The sequence below is a fragment of the Oncorhynchus keta genome, chromosome 35 (genome assembly GCF_023373465.1).
Source record: "Oncorhynchus keta strain PuntledgeMale-10-30-2019 chromosome 35, Oket_V2, whole genome shotgun sequence".
In the NCBI taxonomy this organism is placed as follows: Eukaryota; Metazoa; Chordata; class Actinopteri; order Salmoniformes; family Salmonidae; genus Oncorhynchus; species Oncorhynchus keta.
In genome coordinates this window covers 27588667-27609830 of record NC_068455.1, presented here as the reverse complement: position 1 = coordinate 27609830, position 21164 = coordinate 27588667, and the positions used below count along the sequence as shown (strand labels likewise).

General features: G+C 39.6%; 2 protein-coding genes across 8 annotated transcripts in view; both read left to right on the top strand.

Annotated features, from left to right (window-relative positions):
• Positions 1 to 3816: 3816 nt before the first annotated feature.
• wdr89 (WD repeat domain 89) lies at positions 3817 to 7933 on the top strand. The gene is made up of 2 exons (XM_035752149.2): positions 3817 to 3962; positions 4611 to 7933. The coding sequence occupies exon 2, from the start codon at positions 4636 to 4638 to the stop codon at positions 5788 to 5790; it is 1155 nt and encodes a 384-aa protein (XP_035608042.1). The 5' UTR covers positions 3817 to 3962; positions 4611 to 4635; the 3' UTR covers positions 5791 to 7933.
• The window catches only part of LOC118368224 (serine/threonine-protein phosphatase 2A 56 kDa regulatory subunit epsilon isoform), a 100595-nt gene continuing 83248 nt past the window's right edge, over positions 3818 to 21164 (top strand). The window contains exons 1-2 of one of the 7 annotated variants that reach the window (XM_035752144.2): positions 9935 to 10019; positions 11477 to 11620. The gene's annotated coding sequence lies outside the window, so the exon portion shown is untranslated. The other 6 variants (XM_035752142.2, XM_035752143.2, XM_035752145.2 and 3 more) reach the window with 6 other exon arrangements.

Sequence of the window (21164 nt, the reverse complement as noted above, 5' to 3'; positions counted from 1 at the left end):
GGTGCCCATGTTTACGGATTTAGGGTTGTACCTGGTAGGTTCCTTGATAATTTGTGTGAGACTGAGGGCATCTAGCTTAGATTGTAGGACGGCCGGGGTGTTAAGCATATCCCAAGTTAGGTCACCTAGCAGTACAAACTCTGACGATACAAGGGGTCAATCAGTTCACATATGGCGTCCAGGGCACAGCTTGGAGCTGAGGGGGGGCTATAACAGCCGGCAACAGTGAGGGACTTGTTTCTGGAGAGATCTTTAAAAGTAGAAGCTCAAACTGTTTGGGTATAGACCTGGATAGTATGACAGAACTCTGCAGGCTCTCTCTACAGTAGATTGAAATTCTGCCCCCTTTAGCAGTTCTGTCTTGACAGAAAATGTTGTAATTGGGGATGGAAATTTCAGGGTTCCTAAGACAGGATTCAGACACGGCTAGCACATCAGGGTTGGCGGAGTGTGCTAAAGCAGTGAATAAAGCAGACATAGGGGGAGGCTTCTGATGTTAACATGCATTAACCCAAGGCTTTTACAGTTGCAGAAGTCAACAAATGAGAGCGCCTGGGGACACACAGGGCCTGGGTTAACCTCCACATCACCAGAGGAACAGAGGAGTAGGATGAGGGTACGGCTAAAGGCTATAAGAACTGGTCATCGAGTGCGTTGGGAACAGAATAAAAGGAGCAGATTTCTGGGCATGGTAGGATAGATTCAGGGCATAGTGTATAGACAAGGGTAAGGTAGAGTGCGAGTACAGTGGGGGTAAACCAAGGCATTGAGTGACGATGAGATAGGTTGCATCTCTGGAGGCGCCAGTTAAGCTGGGTGCAGTTTTCGCATGTGTGGGATGTGGGACAAAGGAGCTATCTGAGGCATGTTGAGCAGGACTAGGGGCTCCACAGTAAAATAAACAATGAGAGCTGCCCTAAACAACAGTATACAAGGCATATTGACATCAGAGAAAGGCATAAGCAATCACAGGTGTTGATTGGGAGAGCGAAGACAACAACAGTTGAGACAACGGATAAACGGGTGAGACAACGGGTAAACAGTTAAGATGACAACAACAGGTATATGGCGATGAATGGGCAGAGAGGGTCAGTTAGCTACACACAGGGCCTGAGTTTGAGGCTGGGGCAGACAGATAAACACAATGAACTACCGTGTTAATGGACAGTCCAGCAGGCATCGGCTGTGTAGCCGAGTGATCATAGGGTCCAATGAGCAGCACTAAATGAAACACGGATCAGTTCGGTAGTCAATTACAATGTTGAGCGAGCGGGAGACATGGCGTTCATGGAGCTAGCAGGCCGGGGCTAGCAGATGGATCATCACCAAACATCCATGACGCAGAGGCCGGTTGAGAGCACATCGGCCGAGTTACTTCAGCGGACCAGCAGACTAGTCGTGATGGATTGGCGGGGCTCTGTGTCGACAAAGGATCCAGGCCAATTGGCAAGAGAAGTGTTGTAGTTGGTGTACTTCGTTTGCTAACCGGGAGATGGGCCTAGCTCAGGGCTAACTGGTGCATGCTTCTGGACAAGGGTGTTAGCCACAATAGCTCCTCGGTAGCAACTAGCTAGCTGCGAAGATCCGGTGTAATGGTCCAGAGCTTGGCAGGAATCCGGTGATGTAGTGGAAAAAAGCAGTCCGATATGCCCAGGGCTGGTATCGCGCTGTGCAACCTGGCAGGTATTATCTCTCTAACCAGGCTAAAGTGGCAGGAGTCCGAGCTAAAGGTAAAGACCTCTAGTAGGGGCTAACAATGACTAAATAGCTAGTAGTTAATTAGCTGTCTCGCTTCTGATGGAGGTTCCAGTTATAAGGTCTAAAAAAATAAATAGTTGATCCGTATTACATTGGGTGAGGCGGGTTGCAGGAATGTATATTTTTATGAAAATTGAGAAAAAAAAAGAGTTTGAAATGTTTACAACGGGATGAAAACAAACACGTCTTACTGCTGCGCCATCTTGGATAATGTGAATGAAAATGTAGAGGTAAGGGAAGAGGATGGTACATGTGATCTGCATAACATACCAATACCAATTGACATACCTTTGTATGCCTCCTAGTCTGTATACTTAGACACAAACGTGAGCAGCTCATTCATCTGCACCCAATACAGCTAGCTTTCAACATATTCTTATAGCATACATATTCTTAACGCCATTGAATTGTCTATTTTCTGTTTTACAAATATTTGCACAAATATGAAAAGATAGATGGTATTGTCTTGTTTTGCACGCTTTGTACAAAATAATAAAATGCAGTACTAAAAGATATTTCTTAACGTAGCTCTTTATTAGCTAGCTCCAACTGCATGTTCACTTATCTCCAACCATGATCAACTGCCCATGACCTAACCATCTGGGTGGTCTTAACCAATCATAGCACAGTATGATACGGCGGTAAAATGCATCCAATTATAATTCAGTATGTTTACACATGTGAATATTACAGGTATCATCATAAAACAATATACATTTAGATCATATAAGGGACAAACCGTACCTTAACTGAAACATTTAAAGATCTCAATTTAAGTGCCTGCACCTACTCTCCTTTAAAATTAAAATCCAAATGTAAAAGTTGGGTAGTTAGGTTCCTGCAAGAACCCTCACCAACTAAGGAGGTTCTTCAATGAACCCCACCTCCTATGGGGTTCTTGGAAGAACCTTTTGTGGGCAATTTCCAATGCCAATAACCCTAAGGTTCTTCCAAAGACTTTGAGGATTTTGAATCCCTAATATTTAGAGAGTATTGAAGCTAGTGGTTTAAAGTACTTAAGCAAAAATACGTTAAAGTACAATTTAAGTCGTTTTTGGTGGTATCTGTACTTTACATCACTATTGATATTTTTTGACAACGTTGACTTTTACCTCACTACCTTAAGTTTGAATCGCACATAGTATTACACATGAGTAGTTTTCGATTTTCAGACAATTTAGGATGTTGCACACCCTTGGCTGAACTCGATGTTCCACATCCTAAATTGTCAGAAAATACGAAAATGGTGTTTCAAAAGTAAAGTATGCATATTTCCCCTTTTTCCGTAAACATACGCGGTACCATGGAAATATGACCATGTGGGTATACTAACCCTATTAAGGTGATTATCAATTTACCTTTCGTTACCGTACCGTAAACGACGCGCGTTCATGTTCAGATTGAGTGTCCGGGCTCAAAACTCATACAGAAGACATATTCGTCCAATGACTATTCGTCCAATGACTGTATAATGTAATGACAATGAGAATCATGGTCAAGGGCTAAGGTTAGACGGTGCCATTACTTCTGTCCACTCCATCATGGCCATTGATGACCCGCTCCCTATCGTGCCGGATGATGCTCATATGAATGTTAATAAATTATTTAACCGATAAAAAAAAGTCAGTGTCTTTATCGACATTGGTATTGCCTGTACTGTAGCACAGAGTTTATCATTCCAGACGCGCAACATCGTGAGACTTCCGGGAACGCTTGCGAAACAGACCAAACCGTGAAATATTATTAATTAGTTGTTAATTTTCTCGAAATCTAAAGGCACAACCTTGATTCGAGACAGTGTTTTAAGCAGTTGAACATGTTATTACTCCAACCTTGTGAAAGTAACAAACTAACACGTTTCCATTTCCGATTATTATTTTTTATATCGAAGGAGTGCCTTTGACGACATGCGCAGTTTGGCACGAGAGAACCCTGAGACCCCTCGTCTCACGCGGACGTGTTTCTGCGTATGTGTTTACTTGGCTAACGTCGCCATGACATCCCCTACAAGTGTGGTCGGTGATTTCTATTGGAGAGGCAGTTTCTGCCTATCTTCATACTGTACTGTCTATGACTGTAATGTTGCTCTGAAATGCAACAGCGGAACTCATGCATTGAGGAAATTGGTCCATCAACGGGCAGTAAATACAGTGACGCCGTGTCACAACGTGCTCATGAAAATCAGATACCGTCTATTTTGTCAGGTGAGTAACTGAGTCGTTTACAAGGTTACATATATTACATATGTTTTTTTTGTATTTGTGGTTCATACTGGGCATTGAATACAAATGTTACTGGAATGTTAACGTACTTTCTTTGGTCCTTCAATAAGTGAACCCTTCAAGAACTTTCCACTTGCAAGCTAGCAAACGTTTAGCTAGCTAATTTAGCGTGTGTTTTTAGCTAGCTAAATTAGTCACTTTATTTGCAACTACTATAGTGACTTCATTACTCGCCACCTTCATTGGTGACTAATATTGGCTAGGTAGGTATCAGCTTTTTAGTTATGAATCCAGACAACAGCTATAAGTTAAATCTGTTTGGCAGTAACATAATACTAACAGAGGATAGTATTCACTGTTAGATTTGGTTAGAAACACTAGCCAACTATCACACACAGTGAGCTACTAACTTTAGAGATAACTTACACCAATAGTAATGACAGGCCGAGTGAGTGCAACAAGCCTCACAAATCACAGTGGACTCTATGGGAACAAAGTCCCTTGGTTCTTTCTTGTGTTAATTTAACCATTACCAGACCCACATTTTGAGATAAGTAGGTGTATGTTTTGTGATTAGATGGAGTTTCTTCCATATTACACATCTATATTCTGCACATCCTCTCTATCCAGCTGGGTGTAGTTGCAGGAAGTTGTCATGGAGAGTCTGGGGGAGAAGTTCAAAGCTCTGTCAATCACTCGGCGTGTCCAGCCAGATGAGCCCACCTACCTTCTGGACCTGTCCCACCAGCCTGTCTCGGGCCCAGGGTTGGTGGCCGTATGCTGCTCCAACCTCTCCATCCGTTTGCACAGTGAGGACAGCCTCAGCCTGCTCAGGGAGTACCAGGGACATAGTGGTGCAATCTGTGGGGTGTGCTTTGCCCACACCTCCCCTGACCTGCTCTTCTCAGGCTCTGCTGATGGGACAGTGAGGACGTGGGATGTCCGCTGTCCTGGTTCAGAGGCAGCACAGGTGTTCAGGAGTGACTCCTCCCACCACTTCTGCAGCTTTGATGTGAGCTGCAGCGATGTGGTCCTATGTGCAGGCACTGAGCAGGTCGATGAAGATGATAGCTTCTTGGTTTTCTGGGATGCCCGCATGGCAAAGGAGAAGGGAGGGGTTCTGGGTGTGTACTCTGAGTCCCACAGTGATGACATCACGCAGGTGCGTTTCCACCCCCGGAATGCCGACCACTTGGCGTCTGGCTCCACTGATGGCCTGGTGAATGTGTTTGACCTGAGCCTTGGTGCAGAGGAGGAGGCCCTCCTGGCCACCTGTAACTGTGGCTCCTCTGCTAGCTCAGTGTGCTGGGCAGGGAAGGACTTCAACCAGCTGCTGTGCCTCAGCCACGACGAGGGCCTCCATCTGTGGGACCTGGGTCAGTTGGACACAGACAAGCCCCTCACACTCTTCAGTGCCGCTGACGCCCGCAGCCTGACCCCTCTCTCTAATGAAGTGGCCCTGGATTACTTTGTTGGCGGGACTTGGCTGGAGGAGGCAGGGCGCTTACTAGTGCTAGGTGGGACAAACAATGGAGACATCCACCTTCTGGAGTGCAGTGAGGAAGGCCTGTGTCTGCTGAGGTCCCTCCAAGGGGGCCACTCTTCCACAGTGCGCTGCTTCCTCTGGGATCCCGCAGGGGAGGCCCTGCTCACGGGAGGGGAGGATGCACAGCTGCTCTTGTGGAAGACAGGGGCGGAGGAATTCACCTCAGGGAAGAGGGACACCCTGAAGAGTGCCTCTGCATTAAAACTCAAATCTAGATCACACAAGAAGCATGGCTCCAAGAGGGATAAGAAGCTAGAAGTGTGAGTCGGATGCAATAGAGGGTTCTCAAAGAAGGGCAAGACTGCAGTCCCTAATTTAATCAATCAATATTCCTCTTGCACTCAGAGTACTCATTTGGATTCATGAAATCAACACAATTATATTTTTTCTTTCTTGAAAGTAGTATTATACTTATCCCAGAAACTGATTAATATCTTTAACCGCTAGGGCTTAAAATGAGATTGAATCGCGGTATTTGTTTTTCAAATGTTTCTCCCAACTTGTTTGGTATTTTGTTTAGCTAAAACCAATTGGTATTTCTTTAGAAATATAATTCTAATTGTATCGAGTTGATCTAATGCATGCTCTCCTGTAATTTAACTAACATACTCAGTGGGTCACAAAGGCCAGGGTTCAGAACCAGAGCATGCAGTACTTCATCATACTCATCATACTTATTCAGAGGAGCAGTTTTAATTCCACTCAAATGGCACAGAGTGGAATAACATGACAGTTGCTATGCAGGGACTCTGCTGCATATGTCAACCTGGTCTAAGAGCATTTCGCATAATTCTGTATGTAAATCTAAGACACCATTTACTACGATATGCTAAGTTTTGTATGATATGTATTCATTTGTGCATGTCCATCACCCATTTTGTATGATATGTTACGAATATGCTGAACGTACAATATTTTACAAATTTGCAAAACAAATGCTATGTTACAAATTCTAGCTAGGTGTTTAACAGAAACTAGCTGGCTAATGTTCGCAAGGCTAGGGGTTAAGGTTCAAAATCAAATCTAATTGTATTTGTCACGTGCTGAATAGAACCGGTGCAGGCCTTACAGTGAAATGCTTACTTATAAGCCCTTAACCAACAATGCAGTTGTTGGTTAACAGTGGCACGTTGTGTTCGCTAATCCAAGTTTATCATTTTAAAAGGCTAATTGATCATTAGAAAGCCCTTTTGCAATTATGTTAGCACAGCTGAAAACGGTTCTGATTTAAAACACCAGTCTCAAAGTCAGTGAAGAGGTGACTCCGGGATGCTGGCCTTCTAGGCAGAGTTCCTCTGTCCAGTGTCTGTGTTCCGGAGTCTGTGTTCCGGAGTCATCTCTTCACTGTTGACGTTGATACTGGAGTTTTGCAAGTACTATTTAATGAAGCTGCCAGTCGAGGACTTGTTAGACATCTGTTTCTCACACTAGACAGTCTAATGTACTTGACCTCTTGCTCAGTTGTGCACCAGTGCCTCCCACTATTTCTATTCTGGTTAGAGCCAATTTGTGCTGTTCTGTGAAGGGAGTAGTACACAGCGTTGTAGGAGATCTTCAGTTTCTTGGCATTTCTTGCATTGAATAGCCTTCATTTCTCAGATCAAGAATAAACTGACAAGTTTCAGAAGAAAGTTATTTGTTTCTGGCCATTTTGAGCCTGTAATCGAACCCATAAATGCTGATGCTCCAGATAGCTACTCAACTAGTCTAAAGGCCAGTTGTATTGGTTCTATAATCAGTACAACAGTTTTCAGCTGTGCTAACATAATTGCAAAAGTTTTTTTAATGATCAATTAGCCTTTAAAATTATAAACTTGGATTAGCTAACACAATGTGCCATTGGAACACAGGAGTGAGGGTTTCTGATAATGGGCCTCTGTTTGCCTATGTAGATATTCCATAAAACAATCAGCCATTTCTACCTACAATAGTAATTTACAACATTAACAATGTCTACACTGTATTTCCGATCAATTTGATGTTATTTTAATGGACTACAAAATGTGCTTTTCTTTCAAAAAGGGCTTTCTAAGTGACCCCAAACTTTTGAATGGTAGTGTATATTTGTTTTACAAATATTTTCTTGATGCTTCAAGGGATCTTAACCCTAAAATAGCAAAATTATCTCTGGTATGACCTTCTTAAATAAATTCCATAATGCTTCGTAGAATCCCTTTCCCTGGCTTAGACTGTTTAGTGTGAAAAACAAGGGGTTAAATACATGTACATAAAAAGATGCATGTAAAAATACATGTACATATAAAGGAAAGACACTTCAGAACATGCTTAATTTAGATTTTTTTTCTTTTTTTGGGGGGGGACGGGGACGGACTGTTTTTCCATGTAGTGAATCTGTTTGTATGGTCTAATAGCAGTAAGGCTGAATAAAACATGTTCATCAAATATATTTTTTGATACTTCGATGGTTCTTTTAAAATTCAAACACAAATAGTAAAATGATCCTTGGTATGACCTTAAAACAATTCCATATATCTTAGTAGAACCCCTTCACTCAGTTTAGACAGGGCTTAGACTCTTATGGGTTAAAGGGTTAAGGTTAGGGGAATGATTAGCTGAAAAGGTTTGGGGAAAGAGTTGGCTAACATGCTAATTAGTTGAAAAGTTGCTAAAATGCCAAAGTTGTCCATGATGAAATTTGATCTCGCAACCTTTTAGGTTATACGCCCACCCATCCCAACCAACCACCCCACTCTTGGTTTTGCCTTAAGACCGATGGTTACGTTAAGACTTTGTAACCATACCAAATGTAACATATCATACCAATTTGTGATCCCGGATTTACATTTACTATGTTATGTCTCGTCTATGAGACCAGGCTGCGTATGTCTCCTCACATGTGGACCAGAGACAAATTGAGTGTTAATTATTTTAATAACACTCAATTTAAACATCGTATCCGTGAGTTCATCTGACTGGGGAAATAGATAAAGGGCTTCATTGACAAAATTCTGAAGTGTCCCTTTTTAATATGGGTTCAGTTTCAAAGTATTCAGGGAAGAAATTGGCTCCCATTCCGTATGTTTACTGTGCCAGCTGCTTCCTGTGGTGTGCCAAAGTTTCTATTTCATTGATTTTCCTTACTTTCACCCTGAGTTAGAAATTCAAGGTAAAGTAATATGCTAGCGTTATACTTATCAGTCAGCTAATATCAGTTTTATCTTAAGTATCCCATTTCAATTAGATTAGAAGTCAAGTATACTTGACAGACACCCCCCACTCACATGCTTTATGCAATGATTTAATAATGTTTAATCTTGTCATTTAATTTATTTTTCATTACTAAACAAAAAAATGCAGTATGGGGCTGAACAGTTTCAATATTACCAAAACTGAAGGGGAAAGAATTGTAAAACTAATGGACTTGTTTTGATATCGTTTAGCTATTTTAATACTATGTCAGTATAGCTACAGTATGTCACTGTTGAAACTCAACTTCAATAAAATGCTTGTATATTTTGAAATGTTTTTATTTTATTACCATCCATCCCTTTTGGGATATTATTCTTATCCATAATTTTGGTGTATTGTAAAATTTGATGTGGTGTACTTGCTGAGAAAAGATCAGTGCCACTGGCTCCTGAGTGGTGCAGGGGTCTAAGGCGTTACTACAGTCCCTGGTTCGAATCCAGGCTGTATCACATCAGGTCGTGATTGGGAGTCCCATAGGGCGGTGCACAATTGGCCCAGCGTTGTCCGGGGTAGGCCGTCATTGTGAAGAAGTTTTTCTTGTTCTTAACTGACTTCCCTAACTTAATTTATTTTTAACCTTTATTTGAGACATCTGTTGTAAATCCTCTCTTCCTATCCGTAATGTTGATGTGCTCTTTAAATAATTTAACTAATGGGAAACCAAGAGAAGTAGTTGGTCCTTGCCCGTTCAAGACCGTCCTTCAGTGTGAATGAACGGTAAAATCAGGGTTGGGCCTTAACAGGTTTAGCTTCATGCCATAAGGTGAGGACTCCCGACCCACTTGCCAGGGCTGCCCAACCCTCTTCCTGGAGATCTACTGTCCTTGTAAATGTTCAGTCCAAATCTCATTTAGCATATCTGATTCAGCTAGTTAAGGTCTTGTTGAGCAGCTAATTAGTAGAATTAGATGTTAAATTAAGGTTGGACTGAATCCACACGACGGAAGATCTCCAGGAAGAGGGTTATAAAGTAAAGTATAAAATTCCACCTCGTCTTCAACCCAATATCCTTCCTAGTCCCATACACCTCAACCTACCTTCTAAAAAATTAATCTCTAGGAGCGACTCTGTTAGCGGAATGATGGACGTTATCTAAATGTCCAACCCCATCCATTACGTGCTTCGAACAAACCAATCACCATCGTCTATAGTGCCAAACCGAGCATCAGGGTTGGTTGTATCTCTTATGTGTGCCATGGACTCTGCCCAGTAATATTGACAAAAGAGTGAATAGAGATGTCCCCAAATTAAACACTGTCTACAGAAATATAACAAAAAAAGAGGTGTGGTGTAAACAAGTTATACTTTTTTCTTCTCATAAATAGGGAATGTGATTGACTCCACTTAATCTTTTTATACGTCTATTTTGTTATTAATGGGACTCGGAGGATTATTTCGTTAGAAGGTAAATAGGCACTCGTTGGTTTGTCTGTCTTTTAAAAAAAAAAGCCAAAATAGCCTTCCTGCTGGTTTGCCGCTACTTGGAGAGGCTACTCTTACATAATTGGAAGCATTTTAGTTTAATATTGTATAATAGAGGATAACAACTTGCCACCGTATTCGTTCCGGACAACAGAGGATCAAGGTAACACGTTACGGCTCATTGTCGTTGATCTGCAGATAGCTTGTTTCTGGGTACCTATGTGTGATTCTAGCCAGTTAGCAGCAGTAGTAGCTAGCTTGCTTCCACATCAAGAGATGTGGGATTAATTTTCAACTCGTTTACACAGCTTGACGTCAGATTAAATATATATTTTTGCAAAGTGAAATATTTGCAACGTTAACTAGCTAGTTATAAATCCATTTTACACACTGAGTATTCCTGTAACATTTCCGTAACTCGATAACATTACCTAGCTAGCCTCTCACTGGCTGCCAAACTAGCTAGGGAGCTATAACATTAGCATGCGAACGACCCAGGGAGCATCACAGCTAACCGTTAAATAGTTAACTTTCTGTCGTTACTTGCCATTAACGACCATTTTATATGTTGGCAATATAACGACCTACGTTACCAGTATGAAATAATATTATTCCAAGATAAACAGTATATTGCAAATAAAGCTAGATAACGATAAACACACTGAAGAGGACTTGTTTTTGGTGGAAATATCGGATGGCTACTGTACTAGCTAGCTAACTCGTTAGCCAGCTAGTGCACCAGTTACTGTGGTCGTATCTGATGTGCATTCACTAGCTACTTGACGTGTTTGCTTATCATAATGTCAAACTAAATGGAGAACTAATTTGCTAGGCCCAGCACCAACTAGATGCTAGTCACCATCATTATTAGCTAGTTAACATTGGCATTGGGTGGCCAGGGTGTGTTTACTCGAATTTGCTAGTTAACCATATTCTACCAAAGAAAGCATGGGCCAATTGGCAGGTCCGTATTAAATGTTCCACAGACGACATCAATAGATATAGTTATCTAGTTAAGTACATGTATTTGTTTGATGTATAGCTAGTTTGAGTTTACCAATTGTCAACAATCGTGGTTAACCTGGTTTTAATATACGTCTGTGGGCTAACCAAGGGTTTCATAGTTTGTTTAATCCGTTTGTTCTTGTGGAGCCTGGCCCAGAATGTCAGGTTCAGAGTCACTCATCATCATACCTACATTGGTCCTGTTTGGCTGGGGAGTACTGTGACACTTGAGTCTTTCTGTTTGGAATGAAGATGTTGATCACCAGTGTGTACTGTTAGTCTTGTTCTTATTTACCATTGCACTGTCCTATAGGTGTACATGATTCTGTCATCTAAGCATTCTGCCAATCTTGTTGGAGTGGAAGCGCAAGGTGTGTGCCATTGTGTGAGTGTGCCTTTGTACACACTTAAGTCTCACCTGTACATTCTCAAGGGTTTGAATGTCACAATGAGCAAGGTAAGAGTCATGTCCCAGTCAAGATACCCTGGCATCCAAATTCCCCTGTATTTATGATTGGAATGAGGGCCCATGTGCCTATAATATAGACCAAGTTACTGTTCCCCACCTTATTAGCCTTCTCTGGGTGCCTGTCAGCATGGGCTTGGTGCATTGTTTTATGATGTGCCTGAGCTCTACAATTGTTATAGACTATCCAGAACTGACAGGGTCATCTTATGACACCTGTAAGTTCTCATGATTCAGAATGTATTTGTTACTAGGAAAAGTTGAAAGCACATCCAGATTACTGATTATAAAGTAGTAAGGCTAACACATCTTAAGATTCAATGCAGCATGACGATTAAACAATTTAGTAGTTTTGAATGGCAAGCTATAAAAATGTTTTTTTGGGGAAAGAGGTTTGTGCTTTCTAGATTTTGGTTTTGTTTGCCATTCTGACAGACATGTGAGGCTATGCAGGTAAGTAGGTCTGACCCATGATGACGGGATGGTGCATAAGGAGTTTGCAGTATGGCACATCTGCTTGATCCTCTCATCACTTCTGTCCATCCTTTCCCTCCTGTGTTGCACGCTCTCTCTACCTCTGTAGCTTGCTCTCTCTCTCCCCTTCTGTGGCTAAATATCTCTCTCCCCCTCTGTGGCGCTCTATAATAAAAATCTTGATGACAGATAATATATGTATATGCATCTTGGGAATAATATGTAAATATATGGAGCATGGCGAATATGTATATGATCCCCAATAATATGCATCTTCTCCCCCTGGAACAGAATAATATGTATAATGCATCTGTGGCTGCAGATAATAATATAATAAATATCTTGGGAAATAATAATAATAATAATAATAATATCTCTGTGGAACGATATAATAGTAATAATGCATCATTGGTAACGAATAATAATATGTAAATATGATGAACGGAATGAATAATAATATGCAATCTTGGTGGAACAGATAATAATATATGTATGCATCTTGGAACGAATATGTAAATAATAATAAATATGATGGAACAGATAATATAATAATAATGCATCTATGAATGAATAATAATAAATATGTCAAATCTATGGTGAACGCAATAATAATATGTACATCTGATGGAACAGATAATAATAAATATATGTAATAAATATGGAACGAGATAATAAATATGTATAATATGTGAACAAATATATGTAATATATATGAATCATGTGAACAGATAATAGTAAATATGATAATGACATGATGAACAGAATAATAAATAATAAATCATGTGAACGAATGAATATGTAAATAATATATGTACAAATGTGTGAATGAACAGTATGTAAATATGTGTATGTAATATGTGTAATGTATGTGTAAATATAATGTGTATGTAATGTCTCTCTCTCTCTCCCCCCTCTCTCTCTTTCTCCCCTCTCTCTCTCTCCCTCTCTCTCTCTCCCCTCTCTCTCTCCCCCTCTCTCTCTCCCCCCTCTCTATATGTAGTAAATCTCTGTAATATATGTGTATCTCCCCCTAAAAATATGTAGTAATCTCTCTCCCCTAATAAATCTCTATATTATAATCTCTCTCCCCCTGTGCTGATGATATGAAGACCCCCTCTTCGACTCCCCCCTCCCGTGGGCTCTCCCCCTCTGCCTATATCATGGAATATCTCCCCCCCTCTCTCTGAAATACGGGAGGATCCCCCTCTGATATCTCCCCCTAATATCTCTCCCCCTCTCTCTCTCTCTCCTATGAAGCATAATCTCATTTTCCTCTCGCCCCTCTCCCTCTCTCCCCCTCTCTCTCTATCTCTCATCGACATCCCCCTCTCTCTCTCCCCCTATCATCTCTATGAAGCATGTGTAGTATCAATGAAGCATGTCGTCTCTCTCTCCCCCTCTCTCTCTCTCTCCCCCTATCTCTAATCTCTCTCTCCCCCCTAATCTCTCTCTCCCCCTCTCTCCTCTCTCCCCCTCTCTCTCTCTCTCTCTCTCTCTCCCCCTCTCTCTATATATATATATATCTCTCTCTATATCTCTCTCTATATATCTATCTCCCTCTCTCTCTCTCTCTCTCTGGCCCTCTCTCTCTCTCTCTCTCTGGCTCTCTCTCTCTCTCTGGCTCTCTCTCTCCCCCTCTCTGGCTCTCCCCCTCTCTCCTCTCTCCCCCTCTCTCTCTCCCCCTCTCTCCCTATATATATATCTCTCCTCTCTCCCCCCTATCTCTATCTCTCCCCCTCTATATCTCTCTCTCCCCCTCTCTCTCTCCCCCTAATCTCTAATATCTCCCCTAATCTCTAATAATATCTCTCCCCTCTGGAATCTCTCTAATCCCTCTCTAATAATAATAATAATAATAATAATCTCTCTCCCTCTCATCTCATCCTCTCTCTGGCTCTCCCCCTCTCTCTCTCCCCTCTCTCTCTCTCCCCTCTCACATCTCTCTCTGGCTCTCTCTCTCTCCCCCTCTCTCTCTCTTCCTCTCTCTCTCTCTCCTCTCCTCTCCTCTGGCTCTCTCTCTCTCTCTCTCTCCTAGCTCTCTCTCTCTCTCCCTCTCTATCTCTCTCTCTCTCTCTCTCTGGCTCTCTCTCTCTCTCTCTCTGTCAGTCTTTCTCTCTCTCTCTTGATCTCTCTCCTCCTCTCTCTCTCCCCTCTCTGCTCTCTCTCTTCTCTCTCTCAAGTAAGGCAATGACCAGCTCCCTCTTCAATCTCAGATCTCAACGGGCTTAATAGTTCATCCTGGCTAAAACCAATCACAAGGTCAAACTCTCTAATAATAATAATGCATAATTATTATCTAATAATATCTCTCTCTACTTCCTTGAATCGCTCTCTCTCGAGATTTCCAATTAAATAATCCCCCTGTATAGTCCTCTCGACTCTGTCCCCCTCTCTCCCTCTATCCCCTCTCTCGCTGTCTCCCCCCTGTTAGTCCTCATCGATCTCTCCCCTCTCCCCCTCTCTCTGTTCTCCTCTCTCGCATGTCTCTCAGGGTCTCGACCTGTTAGTCCTCATCAACCTGTTAGTCCTGAAGTGACCCTGTTATCCTCCCTCTGGACAGTCCTCATCGCCCTGTTAGAAATCATCTCAGACACAAACTCTGAAATGGAAGTCTCTCGGACCTCTCTCTCCTCCTCTCTGTTAGTCCTCATCCTCTGCTCTCTCCCATTAGTCTCTATGTCTCCCGCTCATCCCGCTAGTCCTCTTAGTCTCGCTCATTAGTCCTGTTCTCTCATCGACCTGTCTCCTCATCGATGACAATGTTAGGCCTCTCATCGATAATTTTGTTGATCCTCTGCTCTCTAGTCTCTGACCTGTTAGTCCTCTCAACCTGTCCCGTCTCTCTCATGCTGTGAATATATCCAGACAGCCTGGTGGCAGTGCTATACTATAAGATCTATCCCCCTGGTCCCTGTAATATCTCTCAGGCCTGTAGACCTCCCTATGGACATCCCCCCTGTCTCTTCGCCTCTGTTTCTCGACTGGGTCTCTCGCTCTCCCCCTTCTGCATGCCCTGTGGTGGTGTTGACGGGGGTCCTGTCTCTCTCGCTCTTTCTGACTCTCTCTCTGACTCTCAAACATCTCTCTTCTCCCGCTCTCCCCCCTCTCTCTCTGCTCTCCTGCTCTCTTCAGAAGGGGCTCTCGCTCTCCTCTCTCGCTCTCTGCTCTCTCTCTCTCCCTCCTCTGAGAGATGACAATCTCTGGCTCTCCCGCTCTCCTTTTCTGGCTCTCCCGATGAATCTGGCTCTCTTATAGATAGAGACATCTCGCTCTCGCTAATATAATGTCTAATTAATCTAATAATGAATAATAATAATAATTTGGTAATAATAATAACTAAGATCTGTGAATAATCTAAGGTCATCTTCATAGAATATGTTTAATAATAATATGTCATAATAATGACCGGTAATGTGTATGTAAAAAATGCTGGGGTAAATATAATAAATAATAGTAATATCCCTAATAATAATAATAATAATGTCTTCAATAATGTTTAACCCTAATAATAATAATAATATAATAATCTCTCAGATAATATGGTGGGGAGGGGCTTAATAATAATAATTACCCTGGGATATGTTTAAATGCCCCCCCGTAATAAATGTTTAATATGCTGACCTCCTGTCATGGTAAATTTGTGTTGATGAATATTTAATAAGATATGGCATGCAGCGCTAATCTCTGGCCTGGCTCTCCTGGATCTCTCCAGAAGCAGACCAGCCATGGTCTCATTCTAGATATGGCTTAATCTGTGAGATAATAAAATGGATATCATTGAATGACATGAGAATATCTCAAGTAAGGCATAATAGTGTCATTGATAATTTTGTTGATGAATATCTGGCTCATGGTAGAGTCATCTAGTATGTGTATATATCTATGTCCCATAATAAATAATAATAATGTATAAGCCAGATCAGCCATCTGGCTCTCTATCTATGGTCTGTGTGATAATAATAATGTAATCACCTTCATAACTAATAATAATATGTAATAATAATCAATAATAGTGTAATAATGGAATAATAATATGACTATCTGCTCATGGCTAATAGGGGGTAGTGTAATCTAATAATATCTCTAATAATATCTCTAATAATCTTAATAATAATAGTAATGGCTAATATGGCTAATAATAATAATAATAATAATTAATAATAATCTCTATGGCTCTCTCCTCTCTGGCTCTCTCTCTCTCTCTGTCTCCCTCTTCCTCTCTCTATCTCTCTCTCTGGCTCTCTCTAATTAATAATCTCTGGCTCTAATAATCTCTCTAATCTGGCTCTCTCTTCCTCTGTCTGGCTCTCTCTCCTCTCTCTGGCTCTCTCTCTCTCTCTCTCTGTCTCTCTCTGGCTCTCTCTCTGGCTCTCTAATCTGGCTCTTCTCATCATCTCTCTCTCTGGCTCTCTCTCATCTAATAATAATAATATCTCTGTAATTCTTTAGCAGGTAACTCTAATCTCAGGGTAAATGGAATAACTCTGCTATCTGGCTTGTGGACAACATCTAATAATATGCTGGGGGCATGATGATGGAACTGGACATACGTGTAATGGTGTGTGTATAATAATAATAATCAATAAACATGAATATGGAATGTATGTGACCAGTAGTGTATGTATATAATAATATGTGGTAATAATAATAATCTCTAAAAATGTCTATGAGGAGATAATAGAGGGGCTTAATAATAATATGTAATTTAATAATTAGTCTGTGGCTCTCTAAGATGACATAATGAGTCCTAAATTCATAACTAATTTTCTTGATGAATGGCTTTATAGATAGAGACATGGCTCTAATTCTGTCTAATCTGTCCCTGTATCCTAATAGATAATAAGCTAACAGCCATGGTGGCTCTCCCGCTCTGGATCTGGACTCGCTCTCTGGCTCATCCCGCTCTAATATCTCTCTCTAGCTCTGGCTCTCTCCTCTCATACTAAAATGTTTCCCTGACTGCTCACCTACTTCTCGCTGCTCATGGTAAATATAAATGTCTAAGTCATCATGCTGTATATTTAATGCTTTATGCTCCATAGATAATCCCCTCTATATCTCCCATGTTCTCCTCCTCTCCTCTCCTTCCTTAAATAAATCGCTCTCATCCCTCTCTCTCGCTCATATCTCATCGTCGCTCTAGATAATGTCATCTCTCATATGTGATAATCCTCTGTAGATAAATCTCTCCCCCTCTCTGGCTCTCTCTCACTCTCTCTCCCCTCTCATGGCTAATAATCTCTCTCTCTCTCCCCTCTCTGGCTCTCTCTGAATCTCTCTCTCCCCTAATGTAAATCAAAATCTCTGGCTCTCTCTCCCCCCTAATAAATAAAAAATAATCTCTCCCCCTTTTCTCTCGAATAATCTCCCCCTCTGCAATAAAATAAATAAAATGGTATGTCATCTGCGAAATATGGAATATGTCTCATCTAATCATCTACTCTCTTTCCCTCTGGAATATATCTCTCACTTCTCTCTCTCTTTCTCTCTCTCTAATATAAAATATCACTCTCTCTATCTGTTCTCTAATAATAATCTCTCTCTCTCTGTTGGCTCTCTCTCTGTTCTCTCTCTCTCTCTGTCTCTCTCTCTCTGGCTTTTCTCTCTCTCTCTCTCTCTGGCGCTCTCTCTCTCTCTCTCTGTCAATCTCTCTCCCTCTCTCTCTCATAATCTCTCTCTAATATGGCTCTCTCTGGTAATCTGGCTCTCTCTCTATCTAATCTGATGGAATAATAATCTCTCTCTGGTGGATATATGAATATATCTCTGATATAATGTTTCTCTGTTGCTCTCCCCCTCATATCTCTAATAATATATATCTTATATAATCTAATAATAATAATCTCTCTCTTTCTCTCTCTCTCTCTCTAATAATAATCTCTCTAATAATAATAATAATAATAATCTCTGTCTAATAATAATATTATCTCTCTCTTTCTCATTTAATAATATGTCTTTCTCTTTCTCTCCTCTTTCTAATAATGTGTATCTCTGTCTGAACTTTGTCTCTCTCCCTCTCTCTATGGGTAGATAATCTATAATATATCTGGCTCTCTGTAAATAATCTCTCTCTCTCTTTCTGGCACTCTATAATCTCTAAAATAGTCTAATCTCTAATAAAAATATGTCTCTAATCTTTGCTATCTCTCTATAATAATAATAATCCCCCTCTAATCTGGTAATAATATCTCTTAATATCTCTTTCTCTCTTGGTATATAGCTCTCTTTCTGGCTCTCTTCTCTTTTAATCTCTAATCTCTATGGCTTCTCTAAATCATGTTCTTTCTAATGGTATATCTCTCTATGCCATAATCTCTATATCTTTCTAGATAATATCTCTCTCATATAGATATCTGGAATAATATGCTCTCTCTCCTCTTCTCTCATTCTGTCTATATCTAATATCTAATAATATCCCTCTCTGTCTATATGTCTCTATATAATAATAATATAATAATAATAATATCTCCCCCTCTCTCTGTCTCCCCCCTAATCTGTCTATCTCTATATATCTCGTAATAATAATAAATATCTCTGTCTCTCTAATAATAATATATATATAATCTCTCTCCCTAATAATAATAATATCTCTCTCTCTCTCTCTCTCTCTCTCTCTCTCTCTCTAAAATCTCTCTCCCTCTCTCTAATCTAATCTGTCTCTCTCTCTCTCTCTAATCTGTCTCTCTGGCTCTAATCTCTCTAAAATCTGTCTCTCTATCTCTGTCTAATAAAAATGTCTCCCTCTCTCTCTAATCTCTAATAAATCTCTCTCTCTCTCTCTCTATCTCTAATAATAAAAATATATCTGTATATCTCTCTAAATATAATAATATATATAATAATATAAAATATGTAATAATAAATATGTGCAATAATATGTATAAAAATAAATATGTGTTAATAATATCCCAATAAAAATAATATATAATATGTATAATAATAAAATAATATGAATAACAATCAATATCTGAAATGTAATAAATATAAAATAGATATGTAATAAATAAAATACCTGTCATCAATAATAATAATGAATCTCTTCTTCTGGCTAATCTGTAATAATATGGCTCTGTCATAATAATCGTGATAATAATCTCTCTATGTCTCATCATTCTATGTTTATTCTCTCTCTGCTCTCTAATCTCTCATGCTCAGTAATAATAAAAAATCTCTCTGCGGTGTTGTGTCTCTCTGCTCTCTGGCTCTCTCTCTCTCTCTCGCTCTCTATCTCTCTCTGTCTCTGTCTCTGAATCTCTCTCTAATCAATTTGGATCTCCTCTCTCCTCTCTCCCCCCTCTCTAATAATAATAATATATATAATCATCTCTCTCTAATAATCTCTCTGTCTCCCTAATATAATAATAATATGTAATAATAATCTAATAATAATATGTAATAAATAATAATAATAATGAATATATATAATAATATTATGTCCCTCTCTATCTCTGTTTCTATGTCTAATAATGTCTATCTGTAATAATAATAATAATAATAATATGAATAATAATAATAATGATAATATGTAATAATCGCTCTAATTTTTTAATAATAATAATAATAATAATCATTTATCTAATAATATGTAATAATAATAATATGTTTCTATCTCTAATAATAATAATAATAATAATCTCTGGCTCTCCCGCTCTGAATCTCTCTCTCTCGCTCTCTTTCTCTGAATAATAATCTCTCTCTCTCTGCTCTCTCCCTCTGTTTAAAAATCTGGCTCTCCCCCTCTCTCTCTCTGCTCTCTCTCTCTGGCCCTCTGTAAGATCTCTCTCTCTGTTCTCTCGCTCTCCCTCTCTAATAATCATCATCTCTGACCAATTTCTCTCTCTCTTTTATAATAATAATCTGGCTTAATAATAATAATGGCTAATAATAATAATAATAATAATAATAATGGCTCTCTCAATCTAATAATAATAATATCTCTAATAATAATAATAATGGCTAATCTGAATCTCTAATAATATCTGTCTAATAATAATAATCTCTCTCTCGGTCTCTAATAATGGATGGAATAATATGTAATAATATGTGGATAATAATCTATCTCTGTCTCTAATCTCTGTCTCGCTAATATGTCTCTAATAATCTAATAATCTCTCTCTCTAATCTCTCTCGCTCTCTAGATAATCTATCTCGCTCTCTCTGTAATAATAATTGAATATCTGCTCGCTCTCTAATAATAATAATAATAATCTATGTAATAATAATAATAATAATAATAATAATAATCTCTCTCTGGAATAATAATAATCCATCTGTAATAAATAATCTCTCTCTCTCTATGTAATAATAATAATGAATAATAATAATAATAATAAATGGCTAATAATAATAATATCTCTGTTTAATATGTATATATAATAATAATAATGTCTATGTCTAATTAATAATCTCTCTCTCTCTGGCTCTCTCTCTGTCTATCTCTCTGTCTCTCTCTCTCTCTCTTCTCTCTCTCTGTTTCTCTCTCTTTTCTCTCTAATCTTTTCTCTCTCTGTCTGTCTCTCTCTCTCTCGAATCTCTAATCTCTTTCTCTCTGTCTCTCTCTTTCTCTCTCTCTGTAATCTCTCTCTGTCTCTCTCTCTCTCTGTTTCTCTCTAATCTCTAATAATAATAATAATAATAATAATAATAATATCTCTAATCTGTCTAATATGTAAAGAATAAAATAAATGTAGATAATAATCTAATAATAATATCTATAATATGCTCTCTCTCTGTCTATATATAATCTAATGTATATCTCTCTAAAATCTATCTCTCTCTGTCTGGCTCTCTATCTCTGTGTGTGTGTGTATGTATAATAATAAAGAATGTGAAAATCTAATCTTAAGTGCTCTCTCTAAAGCTCTCTCCCTAATAATCGCGTATAATCCCTCTCTGTTTCTCTCTCTCTCCTCTCTCTCTATCTCTCTCTCTTAATCCCTCTCTCTCTCTATTTCTCCTCTCCCCTCTCTCTCTCTATCTCTCTCTCTCTCTCTCCTCTCTCTCCTCTCTGTCTCTCTCTGTGTCTCCCTCTCTCTCTCTCTCTCTCTCTCTCTCTCTCTCT

What these genes read in the sequence shown, in the direction of transcription:
- wdr89 (XM_035752149.2), top strand. Translation starts at nt 4,636, where the DNA reads ATGGAGAGTCTGGGGGAGAAGTTCAAAGCTCTGTCAATCACTCGGCGT.